The sequence below is a fragment of the Nyctibius grandis genome, chromosome 26 (genome assembly GCF_013368605.1).
Source record: "Nyctibius grandis isolate bNycGra1 chromosome 26, bNycGra1.pri, whole genome shotgun sequence".
Taxonomy (NCBI): Eukaryota; Metazoa; Chordata; class Aves; order Nyctibiiformes; family Nyctibiidae; genus Nyctibius; species Nyctibius grandis.
In genome coordinates, this window is record NC_090683.1 from 2693877 (window position 1) to 2717504 (window position 23628).

General features: G+C 57.2%; 2 protein-coding genes across 6 annotated transcripts in view; both read right to left on the bottom strand.

Moving 5' to 3' along the window:
• Positions 1–6994, bottom strand: part of SCN4A (sodium voltage-gated channel alpha subunit 4) — a 49872-nt gene extending 42878 nt beyond the window's left edge. Inside the window, exon 1 of one of the 5 annotated variants that reach the window (XM_068418730.1) lies at positions 6886–6994. Coding sequence is in view for 1 of the 5 variants with exons in the window: in XM_068418727.1 (XP_068274828.1) it covers positions 2559–2592 (34 nt within the window). In the remaining 4 variants the exon portion in view is untranslated. Of the gene's footprint in view, positions 1–2558; positions 2618–4205; positions 4290–6783; positions 6859–6885 lie in introns of those variants that run through there. The other 4 variants (XM_068418731.1, XM_068418728.1, XM_068418729.1 and 1 more) reach the window with 4 other exon arrangements.
• Positions 6995–9814: 2820 nt separating this feature from the next.
• On the bottom strand, positions 9815–20554 carry LOC137673817 (vasoactive intestinal polypeptide receptor 1-like). The gene is made up of 13 exons (XM_068418840.1): positions 20462–20554; positions 17586–17709; positions 14515–14622; positions 13490–13599; positions 13145–13242; positions 12487–12619; positions 11958–12111; positions 11292–11352; positions 11098–11164; positions 10900–10991; positions 10531–10660; positions 10170–10211; positions 9815–9907 (listed from the first exon to the last, which is right to left on the bottom strand). The coding sequence occupies exons 1-13, from the start codon at positions 20531–20533 to the stop codon at positions 9815–9817; spliced, it is 1284 nt and encodes a 427-aa protein (XP_068274941.1). The 5' UTR covers positions 20534–20554.
• Between the last annotated feature and the right edge of the window lie 3074 nt (positions 20555–23628).

Consider the following 23628-nt stretch of genomic DNA (forward strand, 5'->3'; position numbering starts at 1 on the left):
ACCAGTAAAAAATTAAGAGTCACCCCAATCCTTTTCCCCACTCTATTTTCAAATAGTGGTGGGCTGGGAAGACTTAAGGAGTGAGAAAAAAATTAATTAATTTTCCAGCAGTATCCTTTGAATTCCTGAGTTTTTTAAGCGCTCTGCTGGGAAATCCCATGGGCTGTGTGGCTCAAACACCAGCTTCTCCCTTGCCAAGCCCAGCAAGCACCACCGGCTCCTGTTAGTGACACGTCCTCCCTTGCTGACTCCTGTCACCACCATGGGTTTTTTTACCCTCCTCTTGGTGGATTTTGCTCCTTTGCCTGAAGCGTGGCCCAAGCCAACTGCGCCAGCAGGAATGTGGGATGCTTCCAAGCAGCACCCGTCATCCCTGGGATCCTGCTGCCTGCAACTTGCCCGATGCCAGTGCAAAAGGAAAACAACGCCGGAGCAAGCTCAGCGCTGGTGGGTGCTTTTCCCCAGCCAGACCAGAGGGACTGAGATGCTGCAGCAAGTTCATGTGCTTCAGGTGCCATCCTGGTCCCCCAATTTGGTCCAGACCAGCCAAGGTCACTCTAAAGCAGCAACAGCGGTGTCGGTGTAGCTGTATGGGCCAAATACAAAAGCGTATACTTCATTTTAAGCCCTAGTTGAGGTCTTTGCTGAATGAGTTCGCTGCTATGGGAATGATGCTGCTCCACTGGTTTCTGCCTGTTGGATGCCGCCTTTCTCGGGCAGACCAAGAGGAGATCACAGAATCACAGAATCAATGAGGTTGGCAGAGCCCTCTGGGATCATCGAGCCCCACCATTGCCCTGACACCACCATGTCAACTAGACCAGGGCACTAAGTGCCATGTCCAGTCTTTTCTTCAACCCCTCCAGAGATGGTGACTCCACCACCTCCCTGGGCAGCCCCTTCCAATGGCTAATGACCCTTGCTGAGAAGAAATGCTTCCTAATGTCCAACCTGAACCTCCCCTGGCCAAGCTCGAGGCTGTGTCCTCTCTCCAGCCCCTTTCCTGGCAGCAGCCAACCCACCCGCTGCCTTGAGATGCGCTTTGGGACAAGGACACGCGCGAGCTGAGGGCTGTGCCGGTGCTCAGGGGATTTACACAGAGGAGAAGAAGGACATAATGCACAGTCCCTTGTTTCAGCACCACCTTCAGCGGGGCCCCAGCCGCGATGGGTGCTCGGCACTTGCCAAACAAGGTGCTGCTCCCTTCCCCAGCTCCTTGCAAAGATGCAGCCAAGCCCGTGTCACTGCTGGCTTCCTTTACAGAGCCAAATCTTTAATGCTGAACATGTTGAGGGGGCACCAGCCTCCCCCTGGGACATGAACCACTAACGCCCCACAAACACGTGCCCTGCAGAGGTGCCTCCACTCCTGCAACTGGCATTGTAAGTGGCACAGAAATTAATTTCATACAATTCATTGACTGTTATCAACCTGAATTTACTCGAATGCCAGCACTGCAATGCCAGTTTGCCCGCAGCCCTACCAAGGGTACCTCGATGTGCTTGAAGCCGCGGGTGGCATACATAGGCTGGAAGCTGTGAAGTCCTCAGATACTCTCCTGGGCCACAGATGGAAATAGGAGGTTGCAACATCCTGCAGCAACGCGCTAACCCCCTCCTGCCTGGAGCCGGGGGATGCAGCAGGGGCCACCACCCCGTCCCCGCTGCTTTCCCATCCCGCTGTCCCTACTGACCCCCAGGAGGGGATTGCTGGAAAGGGGACACCAGGGCGGATGGCTGCTTGGGTTTATTTTGGGGGGGGTTTGGCTGTGGTGGAGGCTGGGGCAGGTGGGGAAGGGTTAAAGCGGGGACCCTGCGCTTGCCCACTGCCCACTGCCTGCACTGGATGTCATCCAATGCTTCTGCTCCTCCCTGCCAGCAGCTCTCATGTCAGGCTTGGAAAAGATCTGAGCGGTGCTGAGAAGGCAGGGAGGGGACAACATAAGGGAAGGGAGGGCTGTGTGGGGCCGTAACGACCTGCTACCCCCACGGGGTCCCCCAGACTCGGGGGACATGGGGGACAGTGATGCAACCACCTCCGAGGGATGCCAGGAGAGATTCGGCCCCACCAGCTCCCATAGGGATCACAAGTGAGCAGCGCTGGGAGCAGCTCCCAGACCCGATGCTCCCGTGGGATTTGCAATATCGTGATCCCTGCAGCATCCCGGGGCTGGAGGACACCCATTTTCCCAGGCTCTGTACCTCAATACCCCATACCAGACACCACACAAACCAGGACCAACACGGGGCACCTGCAGCCATCACAGCCCTCCCGGTGCCCAGCTCCAGGAGCTGAGCCCCACACCTCGGCTCTTGCCCTCCAGATCCCGAAGGATCTCATTCAAATCCACTTGGATCTGGATAAGAGGGACTCGAAGACGAGATGTTCGCAAGGGCTGTATAAATAACCAAGCAGGGAGGCAGCTGGACAGACAGACAGGCACAGAGGCTGAGCACCCTTCCCGGCATCTCCAGAGCTATAGCTGGGATCTTTGCCCTCGTAACTCCCCAAAGCACCCACCACTTTCTCCCCCTTCCTCCCCTCCACATTAATCCAACCTGCTGAATACAGAAACAATGCTGGACGTGTCATCGTTATCTGCTGCCGCTTGCTCTCCTACTCCCAAATCCAGCGAGCTTCCCCGAGTGAAGATGGAGCTGCCTGAGCAGCTCCGATGGGCCCTTTTGCCCCGAATGATGCTCACTGTACACACTGGAAAATGGAAAATGCTTTTTAAATATTAGCACAGCCCAGTGGAGGCAGGACACTGCAGGACAGTGCGTTCTTTGACCAATTCTTGTAAATACGCCCTTTTCGCCCCCGAACCGTTGCAACATCAGGCATGTTCCTAGCGAGGACTGGAGGAGGCGGCTCCAGCGCTCACAGCATCGATCCATCAGCTACAGGTGCAGGATCTCCTGTGTATAACTGGATGGATCGGGGTGTCCCGGTGTCCCCCCAGGGTTTTATGGAATTGCTACCCCCCCATTGATATCCGCTGTTAAATCGTTAGCAGTGTGCTTTGCTCGCTGCACGCCCACGCTGATCCTTCCCATCCCTCCCAGCAGCAGTGTGGGCAGGGGAGGAAATGCTTGTGCTTGTCTGCAAACCACCCAGCAGCTGAGCACCGGCTCTGGGGAGCGAGGGAACAGCGGTGCAGGATCTGGCCGAGAGGGCTGGTTGCTGTTGTGAGGGATGAGGGGGATCAGGGTGGCCGATTGCCTCTGGATAGATCCCGAAATGGCCCTGGGGGTGCACAGTGGTCCCTGCACGGGCAGCGAGTGATGGGAGCTTCGTACAGCCCCCTGCACCCACTGCAGGCAGGGTCCCACGGCCGGGCCAGAGCGGCGTGGGAGGATTTAGCATCCAAAAAATGACCTGAATTCCACCCTGGCACTGCCTGTTTCTTTGCTGCCCACGGTGGGAACCGAGCCCTGAACTCCCTGTTGTGCTCGCCCTGCCTCCACGGCACCCCAAAGCCACGGGCTGCGCGCTCACCCCGTCAGCCCCCGCGTGCGGATGGGGCAATGACAGCCTCCCACCTCTGTGTCCCCACCGTCACCACCACTTTGGCATGGCAGAGGGGTCCCACCTCCTCCTCCTGTCCCCATGGGGGTCCCTCCCCGCTCCCCCATGGGGGACAGGGGCTCTGCGGGGACAGGCGCCTTCCCGAAAGGAGACACTGCGAAGCACCCCGCAGACCTTTGCTGCAGCCCTGGCTTGGCCAAGCTGACGTTTATATTTAGATCTCCAGAAGAAGCCAGGAGAAAGGCGACTTGTGACTTTTAAGCCTTGCCTGTAGCTCCTTTCCTCCGGGTGGGAAGGTGCCTCAGAAACTGGTTGCCCGTCACATCCCCCACCATCCCCTCTCATCCCAGTGGCAAGTCTGTGGCCAGCGAGGGTCCGGTGGCTGCTGGCACCCTCATCCCCACGCCCTGCCTGCACCTTTATGGGGACTTTCACCCCCCATCCCGGGATGTTTTCCATGCAGGGGGGTCCGGCGGGTGCCTACAGCCCTACACACCACCCCAGCGACGGCAGGGGCTGTCCTGATCCCATCCACCTCCAGTGCTTGGACAGCGAAGCCCCCATTGTTTCTTGCACTGCTCTGGGCACAGTAAGAAAGAGAAACCTGGTGACTTCCAAGACCCCGTAGACCCTGCCCGGTGGCCTGGCATCATCCCAGGGCTGAATCCAGTACTTACTGTTGGGTGGAGAGAGCAAAATCCCAAGGAGAGACCTTTTAGGGCCAGAATTTCCCTCTCCTTCGACTCCTGGAGGCTTTGGCTCAGCGAGTGCCTGTTGGCAGCGCAGCTGCTGCTGCTGTCAGATGGTCATGAGTGAAACCTGAGGACATGCGGGGTCCTTCAGGTAGCCTCAGCCCCGTCTCAGCTGTGGCATTCGTCCCTCGCCGCGCCAATCATGGGGCTGGCGCCTGCGAGCCCCCTGCGGCCGCATCGCCCAGCGCTCCCGGGGTCCTGCGTGCACAGACCCCCCCCTGCGCTGCAGCCACCCTGGCCATGCCCTGAGCTGGGGACGCCGGCCACCCGGGGTGGTCACGGTGGCAGAGCAGGGTGTCCCAGATGTTGAGGTGGCTTTGGGCTGGCTTTGGCTCCAAAGGGGACGTGGGAAGGTGGAGGGGAGGTGGGAAGGGACCCTGGTCAGCACCTCCCCATCCATCTCTCCCAGAAGTGACATGCAATTGGAAAGAGGAGTGGGGCAACCGCGAGGGTGGGGGGGGGTGTTGGTGCCAACCCTCCTGCCAATGTTGTCTCCGAGCCGGTGGCTCTTTGGGAGTGTTAGTCCCATCATGCAGCGTCCAGCACCGGCCGCGGCTCCTCCTCTTGCTTGCAGACGAGTGCTGTCTGCTATTTCTGCTTCATTCCCCCCATGCCCACCCTCTGCTGCCGCCTAATTGTGCACCAGCACTGCATTTCTTTGCACACCCCATGCCCGGGGGGACCCCCGTGAGCCTGGTGGCACGGGATGGTGTAAAAGGGAGGCTTGCCATGTGGTTGTCTCCCCTCTTGTCCTTCCTGATGGGGCCTTTGGGTGCTCTTTGCACGCCCAGGTAGTTACACGGGTGTGTAGGGTGCACAGAGGGCACCCAGGGTTGGGCAGAGAGAGCGGAGGAGTGCCCAGCTTGCAGGGCTCACCCCTTTTGGGGTGCATAGGGCTGCGCTGGGGGTGGACCAACCACCCCAGCACCCAGCCTGGCCAGAGGGGACTCATCTCTCCAACACAGTTGGCTCTGTGCAACTCTTCTGCTGCTCGTCCAGTCCTAAAATGCCCTGTAGCAATTTTCCCATGCTGGCATGGGCTTTATTTGGGCTGAAGCACCTCTCCTGCCCAGCCTGGCATCCCTTGCTGGCACATTCCCATGGCAATTCGCCTTTCCCTGCCTCCAGCCCCTCACCCGTGGGGCTCCTTGTGCTCATTGGCATCCCATGCAATCAATAAAAACTGGGTCCAGGCTGTAGACCTGAGCACCCAGGGAGCTGGGAAGTGAAGTTCCTTGGCTCGATTCTGCTTTTCACTCAATAATTTTCCTTTTCTGTTCAAGACAGTGTAAATATGGCAGCCCAGGTCGTGCAGTGTGGGACAGAGGATTCGCTCCACGCAGGAGATGCCGAAGGTGAGCTTTGGGAAGCATAACGTTGATTTCTTCAATTAAAAACCAGCCCCAGGGCTCTTTTTGCTGACTTGGAGCCCAGGCCGGGCTCGGAGTGGCCAAAGCCAAGAGAAGGAGGGAGTGAAGAGCCCCATGTTGTCTCCCAGGGGATTGTGACAACCAGGGCAGGGAGCACCGGGAGCCCATCGGGCTCAACAGCAAAGCAACAGCCTGTACTGGCAGGCAAAGAGCATCCTCTGTGCGTCTGGTGATCGGTGGTTTGGGCCAGTGAGGAGGGCAGGGACAGGGACATCCTCCCGCTGTGCCTGTGGGGACTTTCCACTTGCTCTGTTGGTCACAGCAGGAAATTCAGGGGATGCTCTGCGGGTCCCATCAGCTGCCCCAAACCTTGTCACCGCCGGGACGCCTGTGTAAGCTGCACTGGTCTTTGTTTTTTGCTTTGCCAATAGCCTAGAGCAAACCTGGGGTGAGGCACACGGGGGTGGAAACCCCAGGATGTGGCTCCTGCCCTTCTGGAAGCTGGGGGCACCCCAGGGTGCTCAGCCAGGCACTGGGCAGGCACGAGGGCACAGCTCTGCCTGCAAAACCAGCTGAATCCCGACCGGAACGGGAGCTTGGGGTACCCAGGGGTACCTGCAACACTAATTTGGGTGCAAAACCTGTGCCCTTGGTGTGACAGGGTGGGGTAAGGGCAATGCTTGGCACAGCCTGTGGGACCCCGGGGTGTTTGAGGTGCCTTGGCTTGCACCTTCACCCTGAACCTGCTGGTGCTGGGCACATCCTGACCCTCGCCCTGCCATGGTGCTGGCTGCGTGCCCGGGGGCTGTGTGGGGCCAAGGCCGATCCCTGCACGGGCAGGAGCTGGGCAGAGGCAGAACAGCCCACGCTGGGCAGGGTGGAAACAAGCTGTGCCAGCGAGAAGGGACGTTTGCAGGGTGAACTCCCCGAGTCGCAGAGCCGGGTATATTCCTGAGCAGGGATGAAGGAGCGAGCGCAGGCACTGGCATCGGGGGCACCCTCGGCACCCAGCAGGGTGGCCTGGCAGCCCCCGGAGCAGCAGGGGATGCAGGCAGGGAAAGAAGCAACAGGCAAAGGCACAGCTCTCCCAGCCCTGAGCCTTATTCCCATCCCCATCGCTGATTAACCCTCACCTGGCCAGGGCTGCCGAGGGGGACCTTGGGGGGTTCTTGCTGGAGCCTTGGGACACGTGTGGGGCTGGGTGCACGCTCCCCCGAAGCGGTGTAGCCCCTTACCTTACTCCCTGGGTGCTCTCAGTGCTCTGAGCAGAGTCATTGGGTGCCGGCACCCAGGGCCAGCAGCCCCCCGGGACGTGCTGGGGTCCCTCCACGCCAGCTGAGCCTGTGTCCAGGGCGGTGTGTGCAGGGACACTGCGCTCCAGGGCTGACACCCCGGATCCGGTGTCAGTGCCCGCGGCGGTGCGGGGCCGCAGTGCCACCAACCGGCTCCAGGCAAAACACCCCCCCTTCTCCCGACACCCCTTTGCCTGAGGGGAGGACAAGGGACCCCCAGGGTAGGGGGGGTGATGGGGATGCCAGGCTACTGTGGTACCCAGCGCCATGCTGGAGGGGAGATGGGGAGACCTGTTCCTGCTGTGCATGGGCTCAGCTACCCCAAACAGGCGGCTGTAGGGCACGGTCCATGCAAGAGATGCAGCAAACCCTTTTGACAACCTTTCCTGCAAGGCAAAGTCCCCGCGGTGGTGGTACATCAGCCCTCCTGCAGCCACAGCGGGCTCCTGCCTTTGCAGGCTCTGCCACACACCATGGAAGCCATGGGGTCAAAGCCCAGCAAAACCCAGCGGGTCATTTGGGGCGCAGGTTTAGCACCCAGAAAGGTCCATTTGCAGCTGAAAATACAGGCAAATCCCAGCGCTTTTCAAAGCTTTATGGCAACTGTGACATTCCCACTGAGCACAATCATCATCAAGTCCAACTGTTAGCCCAGCACTGCCAAGCCCACCACTAACCCATGGCCCTCAGCACCACATCTCCACGGCTTTTAAATCCCCCCAGGGATGGGGACTCCACCACTGCCCTGGGCAGCCTGTGCCAGTGCTTGACAACCCTTTTGGGGAAGACATTGTCCCTGATCTCCAATCTAAACCTCCCCTGGCACAACCTGAGGTCGTTTCCTCTTGTCCTATTGCTTGTCACCTGTGAGAAGAGACCGACCCCCCCCTCGCTACACCCTCCTTTCAGGCAGTTGTAGAGAGCGAGAAGGTCTCCCCTCAGCCTCCTTTTCTCCAGACTAAACACCCCCAGGTCCCTCAGCCTCTCCTCATCACACTTGTGCTCCAGACCCTTCACCATCTTCATTGCCCTTCTCTGGACTCGCTCCAGCACCTCAAGGTCTTTCTTGTCGTGAGGGGCCCAAAACTGCACCCAGAATTCGAGGTGTGGCCTCACCAGTGCCGAGTACAGGGGGACGATCCCTGCCCTTGTCCTGCTGGCCACACTAGTGCTGATACAAGCCAGGATGCTGGTGGCCTTCTTGGCCACCTGGGCACACTGCTGGCTCACATTCAGCTGGCCATCGATCAACACCCCCAGCCCTCGTGCAATCTGCTGCTGCTGTCTGCTTCACATCCCTGCTGAAACAGCATCTTCCTCACTAATGATGGAGAGAGATGTTTCTTCACCTGCGATCTCTTCACAGCTGCAGGCAGGCATTTATTTGACAGCGACTGTGCTCCTCTGGAGGTTTCCTGGCCGGCAATGAAGGATGTTGCTGGCTCAGGGGATTGTTTAACAGAGCATCTTCCATCTCACCTCAAATCAAGTCTGGGCTCTGTTTCCCTCTCTACACCTCTTTGTGAGACCTGACAGCATCTCCAGGGATCCTGCAGTCTGGAAAAGGGCCAACACATGGGTTTTGTTTAAGGAAGGACATGTGGCTACATGGAGAAATTACAACTCAGGAAGTGTGAGAAGGTCTGATGAGATCGGGTGTCTTGAGCCTCAGGAACACGGTGCAGCCGGGAGACACCAGGAGGTTTGGGGAAAGGGAATTTGAGACCTTTCTCGGTCCTGGAGACAAGGCAGGAGCTCAGCCCAGGGAGGGCGAAGGATGCTGATGGGGGCGAACGGGGCTAGGCTGCGGCGTGGTGGTGGAACAGAGGGGACATGTCACTCCAGCACCTGTGGGACAGCCCATGATGTGCCCATCTTATACTCTTCCTCACCTTCCTTCTCCATCTCCTCTCCATGGCCATGCCCAGAGCCTGGCTGCTTCACCAGGCAGACAAAAACCAGGTATTTCTTCCCTGGAGTATATTTCCAGGCGTTACAGATATTGGCAGGGTTTCCACCCTCTAGCAAGCCTGGTACCAAGTTATCTGGGTTTGTAGAGCAAACCAAACCTCTGAAAAGTGATGCTGGATTTCAGAACAAGATTTTATTGGCAAAAACCTCCCTAGTCCCAGGCAAATGAGTCCCCAGTGAAGACAGATGAGTCCCACTGCTTGCAAACCGTCCCATCCCTCCAGTGCAAAGCCACTGGGAGAGGTGCAGAGCCCCTACGAGCTGGCATGGCAAGGATGATGGACCATCTTCTCTGGCACCCAGCGCAGCTGAAGCAACAGGCACGGGAGAAAGGGAAACATTTTGGAAATCAGGGGAGGATCTGAGTCATGAGACCATCGTGAGACTCATGTAGAGAGCTGTCAGTTTTTGTCTGTCTGCGTATTTGCTTCTCCCACCCCCAGAATGGCTCTGGGGGGCTGTGTCTAGGCATCTTCCCATGAGGAAAATGGCTTTGTAAACCAAAGAAGGAGGGGAAAAAAACCCCTCAGCATTAGGGCCACTTCAGTTTTCATTCAGTGCCAAATCAAAAATGCCAGATGTCCTTTGTGAAATGATATTTGTGTTTCCTACTCCTTTTCTACTGGGGTAGAAAAGGTGGAGGAGCTCTCTTCCCTTCACCTAAAACACTGACCAAACCATGAAGGGAGCTTTGGGTGGGTGAGACACCATCATGGACCCACAAGAGCTGCCAGAACTCAAGCAGGCAGAGCCTTTCCCAACGGCTGTTCAAGTCACTTGCTGACGATGCCAGACCCAGAACCTACAAAATCCTTTTAATTGTGTTTCTGGGACCTTAGCTGTGGAACAGCACCACCACCACTGTCCTTGGGGAAGTTTTTCCCCCCAAACACTGTCCTCATCATGCTGTGAAGTCTTGCGTTGCCAGGTTGAAGACGTTGCTCTCCATGGACGACTGCCACTTGCCCCAGTTCCTCTTGATCTCAGCCTGGACCTGAATCGACACCATGGACCAGTGCTGGCACCTAGAGGCACCCACCAACAAACGGCAGAGGGGCAGGAGCTGCACCTTGGGCTCAACAAGGGATTTGGGGTGCAAGAGGGTGGGGACCCCCATGCATGTCTGCATGCCCACATGTGCACACATGCATGGTTGTGTGCTTGCAATGCTCATCGAGGTGCACCATCAGGGGTGTCTGTGTGCCCATGTCTGTGACTGTGGTGCCCAGGGGGTTGGTGTTGGGGGGGACACTCACCTCTCCATTCAGGAAGCAGTACAGCAGAGCCACCAGGAACCCCTGAAAAGGACAGAAAGAGCAAATTTCAACTGAGGAAAGGGGCTGGGCCCCTCCATGCTCATCTGCTGCTTGCGTTTAGCATCCTCCCATACCTCTTACCCACCCCACAGGCAGCAGGGGTATGGGATCAGTGTAAGTTGTTCACCAGACCACAACCCTTGTGCTTTGTCCCCGGGGTCTGAGGGGTGCCTGGGACACAGTCCTCTCCAAAACGAGTACAAAGCCCCAGCAGCACGTCCCGGGGTCTCCTGGTATGATCTTGGGATGGGACAGGATGGGTATATGGGGGTTTTGACTACCCATCTCCCCCAGTCTGTACCTGGTAGGAGCCGAGGACCAGCTCGAAGTACAGCCGGGCGTCCACACCGATGTGCTCGGGGAAGAGCGCGAACACCACGTAGTGTACCCCGAAGAGAGGGATGAGGAGCAGCGTGGACTTCGTCAGCCTCCTGCGGAGAGTGGTGGCATGAGCGGGGGCCTGGGTACAGGCGATGTTCCTGCTGCCCTGTGAGACAAGACCTTCCCAAGAGCTTGGTCTTAACCCAAAATAGCTTTTCCATGAAAGGCAGGTCTTGGAGGCTCCAAGGATGGTCTTTCTCTGTGCTCCTCCAGGGAAGGGTCCCTGCTGCCCTGGGTCCCCCTGAAACTGGGGTGGGGGGAGCTCCCCTTTGCCCGAGCTAGCCCTTACATGTACTGCTGCTTGTAGTTTTTGCTGATGTCCGGGGACCGGATCTTCTGTGCTAAGATCCTGGTGACATTGAGGAAAATGAGGAAGTTCACCTGCCACGGGAAGCTGCGTCTTAGGCTCTGAACAGGCTCCTGGTTGTGTCCCCCTGTCTGTGAGGGACCCAGCTCTGGGGCTGGGATGCTCAGGGGCCATACTCACCAATATGGCCAGGAGGATGGGAGCCTTGATCACCCACCAGTAGAGACTGGTGTAGTCATCCCAGCACCTACAGGAGAGGAGAAATAGCTCTACCACCCACTTGCACCCTCTTATCCCAGGTCTTGCCCTGGGACATGCACGGGGCACATGTGGCCAAGCTGGCCTGGAGAAAGACGAGGGGTGGCTGCTCTTACCCATGGTTGTCGTACCACAGCCTGGTGACCACCCACACACAGACTGTCAGCATGGGGACACCTGCAAGGACAGGACCCAGGCAGGGATGCAGAGTCACTGTGGGTCTCTGGGGAGTCCTCATATCTCCCCGTCACCCCTTGTACCCAAATACATGTGCCTCGGTCAGGTCTGGGGCCCTGGAGGTGGCAGGAAGGTGACAGCCTTTCCCCTTTCTTCAGGTTTTAAAAGGAGATGGTGCCCACTGAAGGTGATGAGCCAGTCTGTGTGTCACCTCCTGGCCACCCTCCTGCCCCTCTGCGTGCTCTTACATCTAACCTGGGCACCTGGGATGGGCGTTTCCAGCCCCAGATGGATGTGGGACGAAGGAAGGACCTGTCTGTCCCATCCTGACCACGTTCAGGATCGGTTGGCAGTAGATGCTGCCTGACCAGCTTCAGGGGCTGACAGGAGCTGGTGGGTGCCCCACCGAGCATGAGGCCATGCAGAGAGATGCTGCAGAGACACGCTGAGCGCAGCTATGGGAAGCATCGTGCCTGTGGACCTTTGGCCAGGAAGATCTCGGAGCAGCAAGTCCAGGCAACCCCCTAAAGCAGTGCCTACCCCTGGTCTGTGTCAATGGGACCTCACTGGAGGGGAGTTGATGTGCCAGGGGGACCCGCACTCACCCCAGCCGATGAGGATGTACCACCAGATGTACCTCTTGTCAGAGGTGAAGGTGAGCAGCAGCAGGGTCTGCAGGTACATGCCCTCCACCAGCAGCCAGTAGAAGTTGGCCAGGACCGAGTACTGGAAGAAGGTGATGGCTGCTTTGCAGTTCACCTGTGAGGACGAGGAGGGGGAAAGGTCCAGCAGTGCTGGCTGGTGTCAGACCCTGTCCTTGGGGGCACAGGGGATGGTCTGTTTGCGTGTACATGGTGCTGCTGGGGTTGTGCAGAGCTTTAGCCCTACTGGGAGACTCTCTCTGAGACCAGGGAGAGTTTTGAGGGCAGAACATGTTCTCTGCAGACAGGGTCCATGTCGAGATGCTGTCGGGAACCTCCTGAAGTCCACCCAAACCAGCCTTTCCTCCCCAGGTTCACAGCCTCTCTCTCCCTCCTCTCTGCAGTGCTAAATCTGCTGCAAATGCAGCTAGACTCCCCCCCAGATCAGCACATGGTGCCCGCTCCTGCACCGTGCCAGGGCTCAGCACCTCACCGTTGACATCGTGCAGTGGTTGATGGACTCGTCCGAGAAGAGGACGGCGTCCTTGATGAACACGGCAGCCCCGCGCAGTATGAAGGAGGTGAAGAAGTGGATGTGGATGGAGTTCCTGGTGCAATGCAGCTTCCTACGGGAGAGAGAGGTGTGCTGTGCCCAGGGAGGAGCAGAGAGAGCAGATGGGCAGAGAAGCTTTTGCTTTGGGAGCTGCTTCCCTGGGTAGACCCCAGCCCAGGGTACCATATGTTGGTGATGGTCAAGCATGAAGCCCTGAAGGAGGTTTTTCTGCTCTGAAATCATGAAGGATGGGGTTGTGCTGTGCTCTGCTCGAGGCTGCTGCCCACGGAAGAGGTGAGCTGGGGAACGTCCTCCAGCCACCTCCAGAGAGCATCCTTCTGCAGCACAGCGAGGTCTGCAAAAACAAAGCTTGAAAGGGCGACCAGAGGGTTTAAAGCCTGTGTGTCACCAGGAAAGGACAATGCTGCAGTTTGTCTCATGCCTCCCTGGTTATCCGTGTTGGCAGGGATGGAGCCTGGCTGCTCTGGGAGGGGATTTACCCTGCTCATGATTTACCCTGCTCATGATTTACCCCACTCATGATTTACCCCACTTTCCTCCAGCTGCAGCCCACGGAGCAGCCAGCGCTGAGCCCTACCTGAAGCAGGAGAAGATGCCAATGGCCAAGAACAGGGCTGCCAGGGATGTGGAGTAGCCGCAGGTGTAAAGCACCTTCATGGTGACAAAATAGCCTTTCTGGAAGGGAAAGCACCAGGGGAGTGAGGCAGCATGGGCTGGGAGGTGCTGGTCTGCAATGGGCAGGGAGGTGGCAGGCTGATGCCCCAGCCCTTGCCCAGATCCCTCCACGCAGCCCAGCAACAAGGGCGAGGCCAACGAGAGATCCCCAAGAGCATCTTCATGTTTCATTGCCCAACAGCACGGGTCAATGTGGGGTAGGGTGATGCTAAGGAGGGTGCCCCACAGCCCCCAGGGACCCACTTGCCTTGGCCTCAGTGTCGTTATTGCTGCCAATGGCCTCCAGCTCACAGGCGTTGTAGTAGGGAGGGCTGGGGAAACTCCATCCCAGCTCGGTGCAGTTCCTCCAGATCAGTGCTGCAGCGACAAGAAGGGACCTCATGAGAGCCACGGGCATCGCCTCTGCATCAGCACCCCCAAAATGTCCACCCTGGGGATGGCACCCTGGAGCCTAAATCCCAGCATCATCACCCCACTGGTGACAGCAGCGCGGTACCCAATGGCCTGGCTGCCCCATCCCTCCCATCCAGGTCACATCTCTGCCCTCCAGTGCTGTGCCTGGAGGTGCCAGGGCATCTCAGGGCAGGATGTGACAGCAAGCATGAAACTCCTCATGGTGGGAGGGAATTAAGGCTAAAAGGGGGCTTCCTGATTCTTTGTGAGCTTCATCAAGCCTCTCCTGAGCTGTTTCTGCCCTAAAGCAAGCATTTACCAACCCTTTTAAATTACACCCAAGTGAGGCAGCTCTCGGATGCCATGGGGGCTGGTTGGGTGCTCTCCTTCACACTCCACTACCTCCAAGACGGACAGAGGCAGCGGCTTCCCTGGCAGCAGCGCCTGACCCAGGAGAGGGCCCGGCCTTCAAATAATCTTGATCTTACATTGCGTTTTTAATCCGAGTGGTACTCAGAGGTTGAAAGCATTAGGCTGGTGTGTGGATGGGGAAAGGAGGGCACCGAGCAGCTAGGGGCTGTCCTGGTGTCACCCAGTTGGAGGATGAGGTCCCCAAGTGCTCTACCCGCAGGGGATACTTGGCACTGGGTGATCAAAGGGTTTGGGGACTTCCCTGTCACGGCAGCACCTCGCATCCCTGCTTTTGCCTGTCTCCTGCTCGGATTGCAACATGTGCCAAGCTTTGGGATGGGGCAGGAGCTGTGGGACCAGAGGGGAAGGACTGGGGTGGCACAAGGATCCCAGGCAGGCAGGGGTGGGTGCAGCTCAGCCCTCTGTCCCAGGAAATGAGCGGTCCGGGTCGGATTCAGAGCACTGCACCTTCGGACTTCTTGAAGACGTGGAGGATGTCGGGGCAGGTGACGGCTCGGGAGTGGCCGACGGGCACGGCTGACCAGCAGCTCACTCCATCCCACTCAGTCAGGCAGCCTGGGGAGGGACGGGTTGGTTAGTGCCGCTGGGAAGGGATGGGTTGGTTAGTGCTGCTGGGAAGGGATGGGTTGGTTAGTGCCACTGGGAAGGGACGTGCTGGGGACACACACAGCCCCCCGGTCCCCAGGCCCAGCCCGCAGCAGGCACGGCTGCGTGGCTGTAACGGGAGAGCGGCCGGCCGTCACCCGACCCCCAGGGCCGTGCCGTACCCCCTCAGGAATTAGGAGCATCCCGGCTCCGGTTCTGGGAACGACCTCCCCCAGCGCTGAGCTCTCCTTTTAGCCCTGCGGCGAGACAGGACCTGGTATTTCCTGGGGCTACATCAGAGCCAGAGCTGGGAAGACCCCAGGGGACAAGGGTGCGGGAAGGGCTGGGACTTTCCTGGTGGCATCTAAAATAATGCAGGTTTGTGCTGGATTTCTGCACCCAGCAGCCATGGTGGGTCAGCTCGGGACACCCCTCCAGCCCAAAGGACGAGGACAGGAGAAAGCACTGCAAGACTTGCTGGAGAGCAATTAGCTTAAACATGTTTTGCTTCTCTCTAGCACTAAGTTCGTCTTTAAATGACTTTTCAATTGCCTTGGAAATGAGCACAGCCAAGCAGACGTGGGGCCTTGAAGAATTAGTGCTGCAGCACACCGGGATGAGACACAGACATCACACTTCCAGGACAGCTCTCCTCCTTGCACATGTACATTATTAACCTTGCAGATACAAATTATTAACCTGGAGCCACATCTATTCCCAGCCAGGGAGTGCGGACTCAGACAAGTCTAATTAGTTTTCTCTGATTTCAGCAAAGCGGTCTGGAGGTATCTGGCCAGGCTTGGAGGGATTTGCAGGGCTGTCATTACGACGCCAAGGTACATCTTAATTTTTGCTCTGGAGGATGAGTGAACTGAGCACAGCTATTGGGATCGTTGCTGAGACCAGTTGCTCTTGAAGTCTGAGCAAAATACCTGGATGTGTCTGTAAGGCAGAGCCGTCCTTCTGGATGAACGCATCTCGCTGGATGGACAAGCTCTTCCAGCACGGTGGGTGCTGTGGGACCACCTGGCTGGGAGCCAGAGGTGCAGCCCATGCCACAGGGGTTGAGCTGGGATTCACGCAGCTCTGCAGTGCATTCCCAGGGAATAAAGTCACCCCTCCATTCGGATGGGGAGAAAAGGTTTAAATTCCCCCTTCCCACTCTGTTTCCCTCTCCCAGGCTGCTGCAGCATTGAAAAAAATCACATTTCTTAGAGCAGGGCGAAACTGGAACAATTCTCCCATGGAGAAGAGGTGATGGAGGCAACTTTGGGGGGCGACAGGGCAAAAAAACCATGAGCAAAGGAACTGGCAACGTGTCTCATTGCAGACCTCGCAGGCAGGAGCTGTGCCTTCAGTGTCCCCTCATTGTCAGTCCCCACTCCTCACGCTGTCCCCTGTCCCCAGGCTCTCAGCAGGTGTAGCCCAGCAGCCCGAGGTGTTTGGTTTGGATTGACCCAAAGCAACCTGTTTTATTCCCATTTTCCTGAAACGTCCCCGAGATCGACATTATCCTCGTGACGTTCTTGACGTGGCCGAAAAGAGCATTTTACCCCTCAAAATGCAGTTTGATGGGAAGATCCTGCTCAGCATTTCCACTGGTTAATTATACGCAGACCTGCCAGGGCTGCCTCCCTATTTCTTGCTGCTCTAACTGGTATCTGGAGACCTCCAAAAAAGATCATTTGAGCCTCACCAGCAGGTTATTTCTTCCCAGCTATTTCAGAGCAGTAAATGCTGCGAGCACCGGGGCAGGTTTTGAAGTGAAAGCACCACAAACACGATCTCTAACCCATTTTAGGGCTCCACGGCGGGTTCCCCAGCAGGATGCTGAAGCCTGAGGTCCCTGTCCTGTTCCTTCACCCTATATTGCCACCATGTCCAAGGCGTTTGAACCTCTCCATTGTCACTTCATGCCACGCTCTCCACAGGACCCTCCTCACTCTGGCACAAGCAAGCGAGGAGGGAAGGGATAAATTCCGTTCAGGTGGGCAGTGGAGGCGGCAGTCAAGCAGGAAACTTGGGATTAAATACTGATTTTAATTATGCATTCATGCTGCTTGGTTATTTTCCCGCACTGAGATTCCTCCCCCCTGGCTGGCACGATCTGGGCTGCAAAATGGACCTTTTCCAATCAACTTGGCTTTTCTCTGCTAAGCTGGATGATACGTTATATCTCTGCACAGTTACTTAAGCAATTACGCACCTTAACGTGGATTTATTGAGCTGCCTCATTTTTACGTTTGTATTAGACGAAACCCATTGAATGATACATTTCTTATTCACTAGGTGATAATTTTTACCCAGAATTTGAGCCAAGCTGCTTTTGGATGGAAATTAAAATGCAATTTTAAAAAAAAATGTACAAAAGCAGCACTTTAAAACTGTTTTTCAATTATTTAATTGGTTTAAATGTCCTTGATATGTAAAAATTAAGCCGCTCAGAACATGTCTAGCATTAAAACTAACTGAAATAGGAAAGCAAGAAGGCATGAAGGGTTAACATGTGCCAATGGCCAGGGCTCTGCATCGCCTGTGGCCACAGCCCTGCCTGGCCCCAGAGCATCGGTGCAGGGAGGACAGGAGCGGGGCAGGAGGCTCTGCTTGGGGCACGGACCACACCGTCATTGCCACATGCCATAAATCTGGGGGCACTCAGCCTCAGGGGTTGTTTGCATCCCTCAGCCCACCCAAACCCCCCTCTCAGTCCCCCTCTCCCCCTGAAGCAGCATTTTCGGGGCTCTCCGGGGATGCTGCATAGCCTTCGCCTCGGCGCTGCTCTTCATTTTCCTGAAAAATACCTGCTTTTCTGCATGCACTTAGTGCTCTGCAGCCCCCCTACCATGGACCTTCCTCCAAAAAGACCCTTAACAAATCCTCCCCCTCCTCTCAAGGGACGTGAGCCCCGCGCACGGCGGGCAGCTCGCACTCACCTTGCTGCCCGGGGGGTCCGGGGGGAGCTGGCGTTTGGCTTTCGCTCCTGATAACCTCCAGACATTCCGCTTCTTGCTCTTGGAAATAGAGGACGACAGAGCAGTCGGGATGTGTCGCTCGCACCTTGGGAGGGGGGAAAGGGCAGTCACAGCATCACAGAATCACAGAATCGATCAGGTTGGAAGAGCCCTCTGGGATCATGGAGTCCAACCATTGCCCTGACACCACCATGGCAACTAGACCGTGGCACTAAGTGCCATGTCCAGTCTTGTCTTAAACCCCTCCAGAGACGGTGACTCCACCACCTCCCTGGGCAGCCCCTTCCAATGGCTAATGACCCTTGCTGAGAAGAAATGCTTCCTAATGTCCAACCTGAACCTCCCCTGGCGAAGCTTGAGGCTGTGTCCTCTTGTCCTATCGCTAGTTGCCTGGAGAAGAGGCCGGCTCTCACTGTGCTACAACCTCCCTTCAGTCAGTAGGATGCCAGGCACTAAAAGCCCTGAGCACGCAGGGTACCAGCCGATATTCACTATTTCTGCTGCAGTCAGCCCCAGGAGAGCCTATCTACGTAACGGTGCTTTTGGGCCCTGACATTTCCTTAGCTTTCTACTGTTTGCCTTGTAAACACCATAAAGAACCACCACAATTATTCCAAATTCCCTCCAAAAGCATGTGATGCTTAAGGGCACCGCTCTGCCAAGACGCAAGCTCCACGCAGAGGAGCTGAGCTTAAAGACGGAGGAGCTGACCTCATCAGCACGTTCAAAGCCTGAGCAAAGAAACCATGTAATTAGAGATTTTAAAAAAAACACCTATTTGGGCATGTCTAATCCTTCCCTTGCCAGCTGGGTTTTGCTCACATGGGTTTTGCTCACGTTCAGGCTGGTGTATTTTAATTGGAGGTGTCGTCAACAGCCGTCGGAGTTGACCCTTCTCCTGTTCCTTGGTTTTCTGGGGAGATGCTGCAAAATGGGCATGCTGAGCTCCTCAAAGCTTTTGGGTTTGCTGACAGAAGTGCTGAGACACCAAGGAGCACGCCACGGCTCCCAAAAACGCAAGGGATGTGGTGGCTCAGCGCCCTGGGGTAGGGCTGCCTGGGAGCCCCCACTTTTGGGGTTTGCCCCATTGGCTTTCAGCTGGAGAGCAAGGAGGTTGAGGCTGAACCGAGAGCAGGCCATGAATTTTGCATGCCCATTCCCAAGCATCCATACCCATTCCCACCCATCCATGCCCATTCCCACCCATCCATGCCCATTCCCACCCATCCATGCCCATTCCCATGCATCCATTCCCATTCCCAAGCATCCATGCCCACGGGGGGATGCGGTGGGGGCTGCAGCATCCAGATACAGGACACATCTGGGGCATTGTTTTTGGGCCAGGACACAGGAATGGGCTGCTGATGGTTTTAGGTCTGTGAACAGAAATATAAGAGCTGGAGAAACAGAGAGATGAGGGTGGGCAAGTGGCCCCAAGGACTGGAGGGAAGTCTGGGGCATTAAAGCATCGCTTGGCTGAGTCCTGTCCTCCTCCCCACCCTGTCCTGGCCACCATGCAGCCACTGTTCTGGGGTCCCTTCATTTTCCCCAGGAGATTTCGTTTCCTTTTCCTGCTGAATACAAGATTTACAAGGAAATTCTCAGTCTGCAAAGTGGATTTTGGTGATGGCTGCTGGGAACAGCACCGAGAAAGCACACTACTACATCATAGTGATGAAGGACCTGGACTGGGCAGAAGTGCTGCAGCCCCTTTTAGCTGAAAAGCTGCTGGTTTTTATTATTTATGGCAATGGAGCACGGCTGCTGGGGCACCGGAGCAGGTAAGGTGCAGCACTCCTTTCGGAGCTTGCTTCGGGGCAGGCAACCCCTAGCCGTGCCTCAGTTTCCCCACCTGGGAAGGAGCCTGATGCCATCACTCCCCTTATAAAGCCTCAAAGCCTCTGGTGCTCCCCTGTCCCTGTTTCCTTTCTGTGCTCTTTCCTCTTTCCCTCCCTTTTCCTTTTCCTTTTCCTTTTCCTTTTCCTTTTCCTTTTCCTTTTCCTTTTCCTCTTCTTTTTCCCTTTCCCTTCTCTTCCATTCTTTCCCTTTTTCCCTCTTCCTTTCCTTTTCCTTTCTTTTTCCTTCCCTTTTTCCCTCTTCCTTTCTTTTTTCCTTTCATTTTTCTTTCTTTTTCCTTTCCCTTTTCCTTTCCTTTTTCCCTTCCTTTTCCCCCCTGCTCTTTCTTTTAATTTTCTTTTCCTTTCCACCACTCAAACCCTCCATGTCAGCTAAAGAACTTGCAGAGCAAAGCAGCACCGGGACAAATCCCGAAGGTTTGCAGAGGAACACCAAGCCAAAGCCCTTCCCCACCGGAGCCCTCCACACCCCTCGGCATTTGTCGCCAAAGCAGTTTGACCCTCCAGCCATCCCACCCTTCATGCCTGGGATGGCTGGAGGCCCTTGGGGTCTGGGGCTCCGAGGCATGGAAGACAATGTGAGTGAAGTCCCCTCCTCCAGAACCAGGACCCATGTGAGGATGGAGGGGACCGACCCCAGGGCAGGGCAGAGCAGGGTCACCCTCCCTGGGGATGTCCTGGAGCAGCCCATGGAGCTGAACCAGCTGCCCCAGCCGGACCCCGAGCTCTGACCCAGCCCTGGGGAGCGTCGCTTGGTGTCATCCCTGGGTCGGGCAGCACGAGGGATGAGGGCAGGGATGGGGACATGCTGGAGGAGACCTGGCCCCTGACCAGGACTGCAGGTGTGCTGCTCCCCAGGGCTGACCGGACCCCGAAGGGGCTGTCACAGGCAGGACACCGCCACACTGGCTGCCCACCCTCTCCCCACCATGGTCCCATCCTCCCCGGGGACACTTTCCCGTCCTCCCCAGGGACACTTACCCGAAGCATCGGGAGCGCGAGCAGCAGGACCAGCAGCACGCAGGTGCCGGGGGGCTGCCGTGGGCCCCCCATGGCTGGAGCCAACCCTGTGCTGCCCTGTCCACGGGTGTCCCGGCTCAGTCCCCGAGGGGCTGGGGACAGCCCAGCTCCTCCAGCATGGCCCTGCAGGTGGAGGGCATCAGGACGCCGGCTCCATGGGGAGACCCAGCACCCTGCTCCCCCTAACCCCGCTCCGCTGCTCCTTCCCAGCCCTGTCCTGCTCCTGGCTCCCTCTGGGACCCTTTCCTGCAGCGGGTGCTCAGTCCCATTCGGGTGGCCCTGACCCACTCCCCGTGCCCACCCGGCTCTGGGGCTGTCCCCCCCTGCCTCGCTGTCCCTGCCCAGTGCTGACGGGCTCTCTGTCTCTGCAAGACTGAATGTCACAGCTCCTGGATCGGGTAATATGGGAGGCTCCACCCTCCGCTCCCCCTCCCCACGCAGAGGGCTGGATGCGAGGAGCAGCACGGGGGGGACACCCCAGCCCGGCACTGCCCAGCCTGGCCACCGCCAGGCTCCCAGCACCCCCTTACCTGCTCCTGTCAGGGACCTGGGACCCCCCAGCTGGGCCCAGGGGGATGCACGGGGGGACTCAGAGCCCTCTCACCTGTTCCTCGGATGCTGATGAGCTGGAAAACCACTGGCTAAAGGCTGTGGGAAGTGGGGGCACAGCCAGGATGGGGTGCAGGGGGCATGCGAAGGGTCACTCTGCAGAGACCTGGGACTAGAGGAAGGTAGAGAGCCCAAAGGAGACGTGATGCGGAGATTGTGCACACACGTGTGTGTGAACACATGCCCTGACACGTGTGTGCGTGCCTGGACACGTGCACACACGTGGGGTAGGGGCAGTGATGCTCCTCCAAGCCCTGCCTGCACAGGAGGCTCTGCTGGCCCCAGCATCGCAGGCAGCACTGCCCATCCCCATCCCCACCCCATCTCCATCCCCATCCCATCCCCATCCCACCCCATCCCCATCCCCCTCTCCATCCCCATCCCATCCCATCCCCATCCCCATCCCATCCCATCCCATCCCCATCCCCATACCCATCCCCATCCCATCCCATCCCCATCTCCATTTCCATCCCCATCTCCATCCCTATTCCCATCCCCATCCCCATCCCTGTCCCATCCCCATCCCATCCCCATCCCCATCCCCATCTCCATCCTGCCTGCTCACCTCCTGCCTCTCCTGGCTGGGACACCCCAGACCCCCTTTCCAAAACACACCCCTGCCCAGAAAGACCCAGGATGGGACCTGGGTGTCTGGCAGGCAGCACGCAGCTCTGGAAAATAACCTTAACTCTGTCTCAGTCGAGGTTTTTGGTCTCAGTCGAGGTTTTTGGTCTCAGCCAAGCTCATGATTTGAGTGGTTTGGTGCTACCAGGACGCCAGGTGCTGGAACCTTGGTACCAAAGCAGAGCAGAGCAGAAGGGGTGCTGGTGGACCCTGGGAGGGGGAGCAACCTGTGATGGACACACACCTCCCTGAGCACAAAACACCCAGCACAGCATCCCTCCCAGGGATGGGGCTGCCCTTGGGGCCAGCTACGGACCCTCAGACCCTCACCTGGGGTCTTCTCCTTATATATATACACATACATATATGTATATATATATATATATAATTCTCCATCCTAGAAAGCCCCAGCCCCTTCAGCAAGGGGACTTTTGACCCAAACTTCATTTTAATGCTCTGAGTGATGAAGCAGAGAGGGCAGGAGGGGCGAAGGAAGGAGGAGGAAACTCAGGAGCACAGGGAAGGCAGCCGTGGTCATCTCTTGGGATTAAAGATCCAGCCTTGCACCCCCCGGACCACCCAAAATCCTCCTCACCAAACCAACTCAGGCGTGGGCGAGGGTGGAAAGGACTGAAAATGGCCCCAAAGGCCCTTGCTGAAGGGTGGAGGGCTGGGGGGGGGCTGCACTGCCCTTTGTACTGGGGTGAGAGGAGGGTGAACCATTCAGGTTGCTAATTTTAGTAATCCTACGTCATTACCATTTCTTAACGAGGCAGTGGATCACATTAGCTGCTCCTTCCATAACTTCTCCTAATGAGATACAAAGCCAACGAATGAACTGCTGCTGTTGCTCTGCCGGTGAAAGACCTCATGAAGAATCGCTATGTAAATTAAACACCCCTAAAAAAAAATAAGTAAATAAAAGAACTAGGTCCTCGATATTTCAAAGCACTTGTTTGACATTATTAGGAATGACCGATGCTGCTCTCGGAGGCGCAGATCGGTGAAGGCTGTGCCCGTGGTTATGTCGACACAAAAGGCTGCAGAGACCCGGCCAGACTCATTACCGTCTAATAGTTCCCACTGAAATGCAAACACCCAGTCTTAATCATTTAATTTTCCCAACAGCATATAAACATGCAGCGGGAGGGTGCCTTATCAGCCGCTGCTAAAACCAAATCAAACAATACCCGATGCAAATAACCCTGTTCCTGAGCCTGCTGCATCGCCCCAGGGGCAGCGCGGGCAGCTCTGGCTGCTGCTGGCCAGGGTGGGGGGCAGAGGAGTGGGGTGATGGGGGGTACGGTCTGGTTTGGGGGTGGCGGTAGCCCTGAGCCACCCAACGTGTCCCTGAAGGCCGGTTTATTTGGTACCATCTGGTGGTAAATTGACCAGAGGGTCCCATCCCCAGCAGCCCTGTTTCGGAGGTGGCCAGTGTGGTCCCCGCGGTGGCAAAGGCCAGGTGAGGCTGGCCAAGCGTCGCCATCACCCTAACGTGATGCCCAACCACCTCCACCTTCCCCAGCTGGTCCTGTCCTTCCTCCAGTGAGGATGAGCTGGGACACATGATGGTGGCTCAACGTCCTGCCTGGGGCTGGGTGACCTGCCCAGCCCTGCTCATGCCAGCAAGTGGAAAATAAATGAGGTCAAGCTGACTGCGTTGCAAATCCTGGCCAGCCCAGGACCCTCCAGCCCCCTCTGAGCTCCCCACCTGGACCAGCACACGGGTATGCGATGGTGACAGTGATGGGGACGGTGGTGGCTGGCTGGAGGGGACAGGGTGGGAGGGATTTGCATCGAGCACACCGCTTTGGTGTGGCAGCACGGGCATGGGTGGCAGGGAACGGTGACCGTGGGGCTCCTGGAGCCGCAGGGAAGCTCCTCGGAGGCTTCCC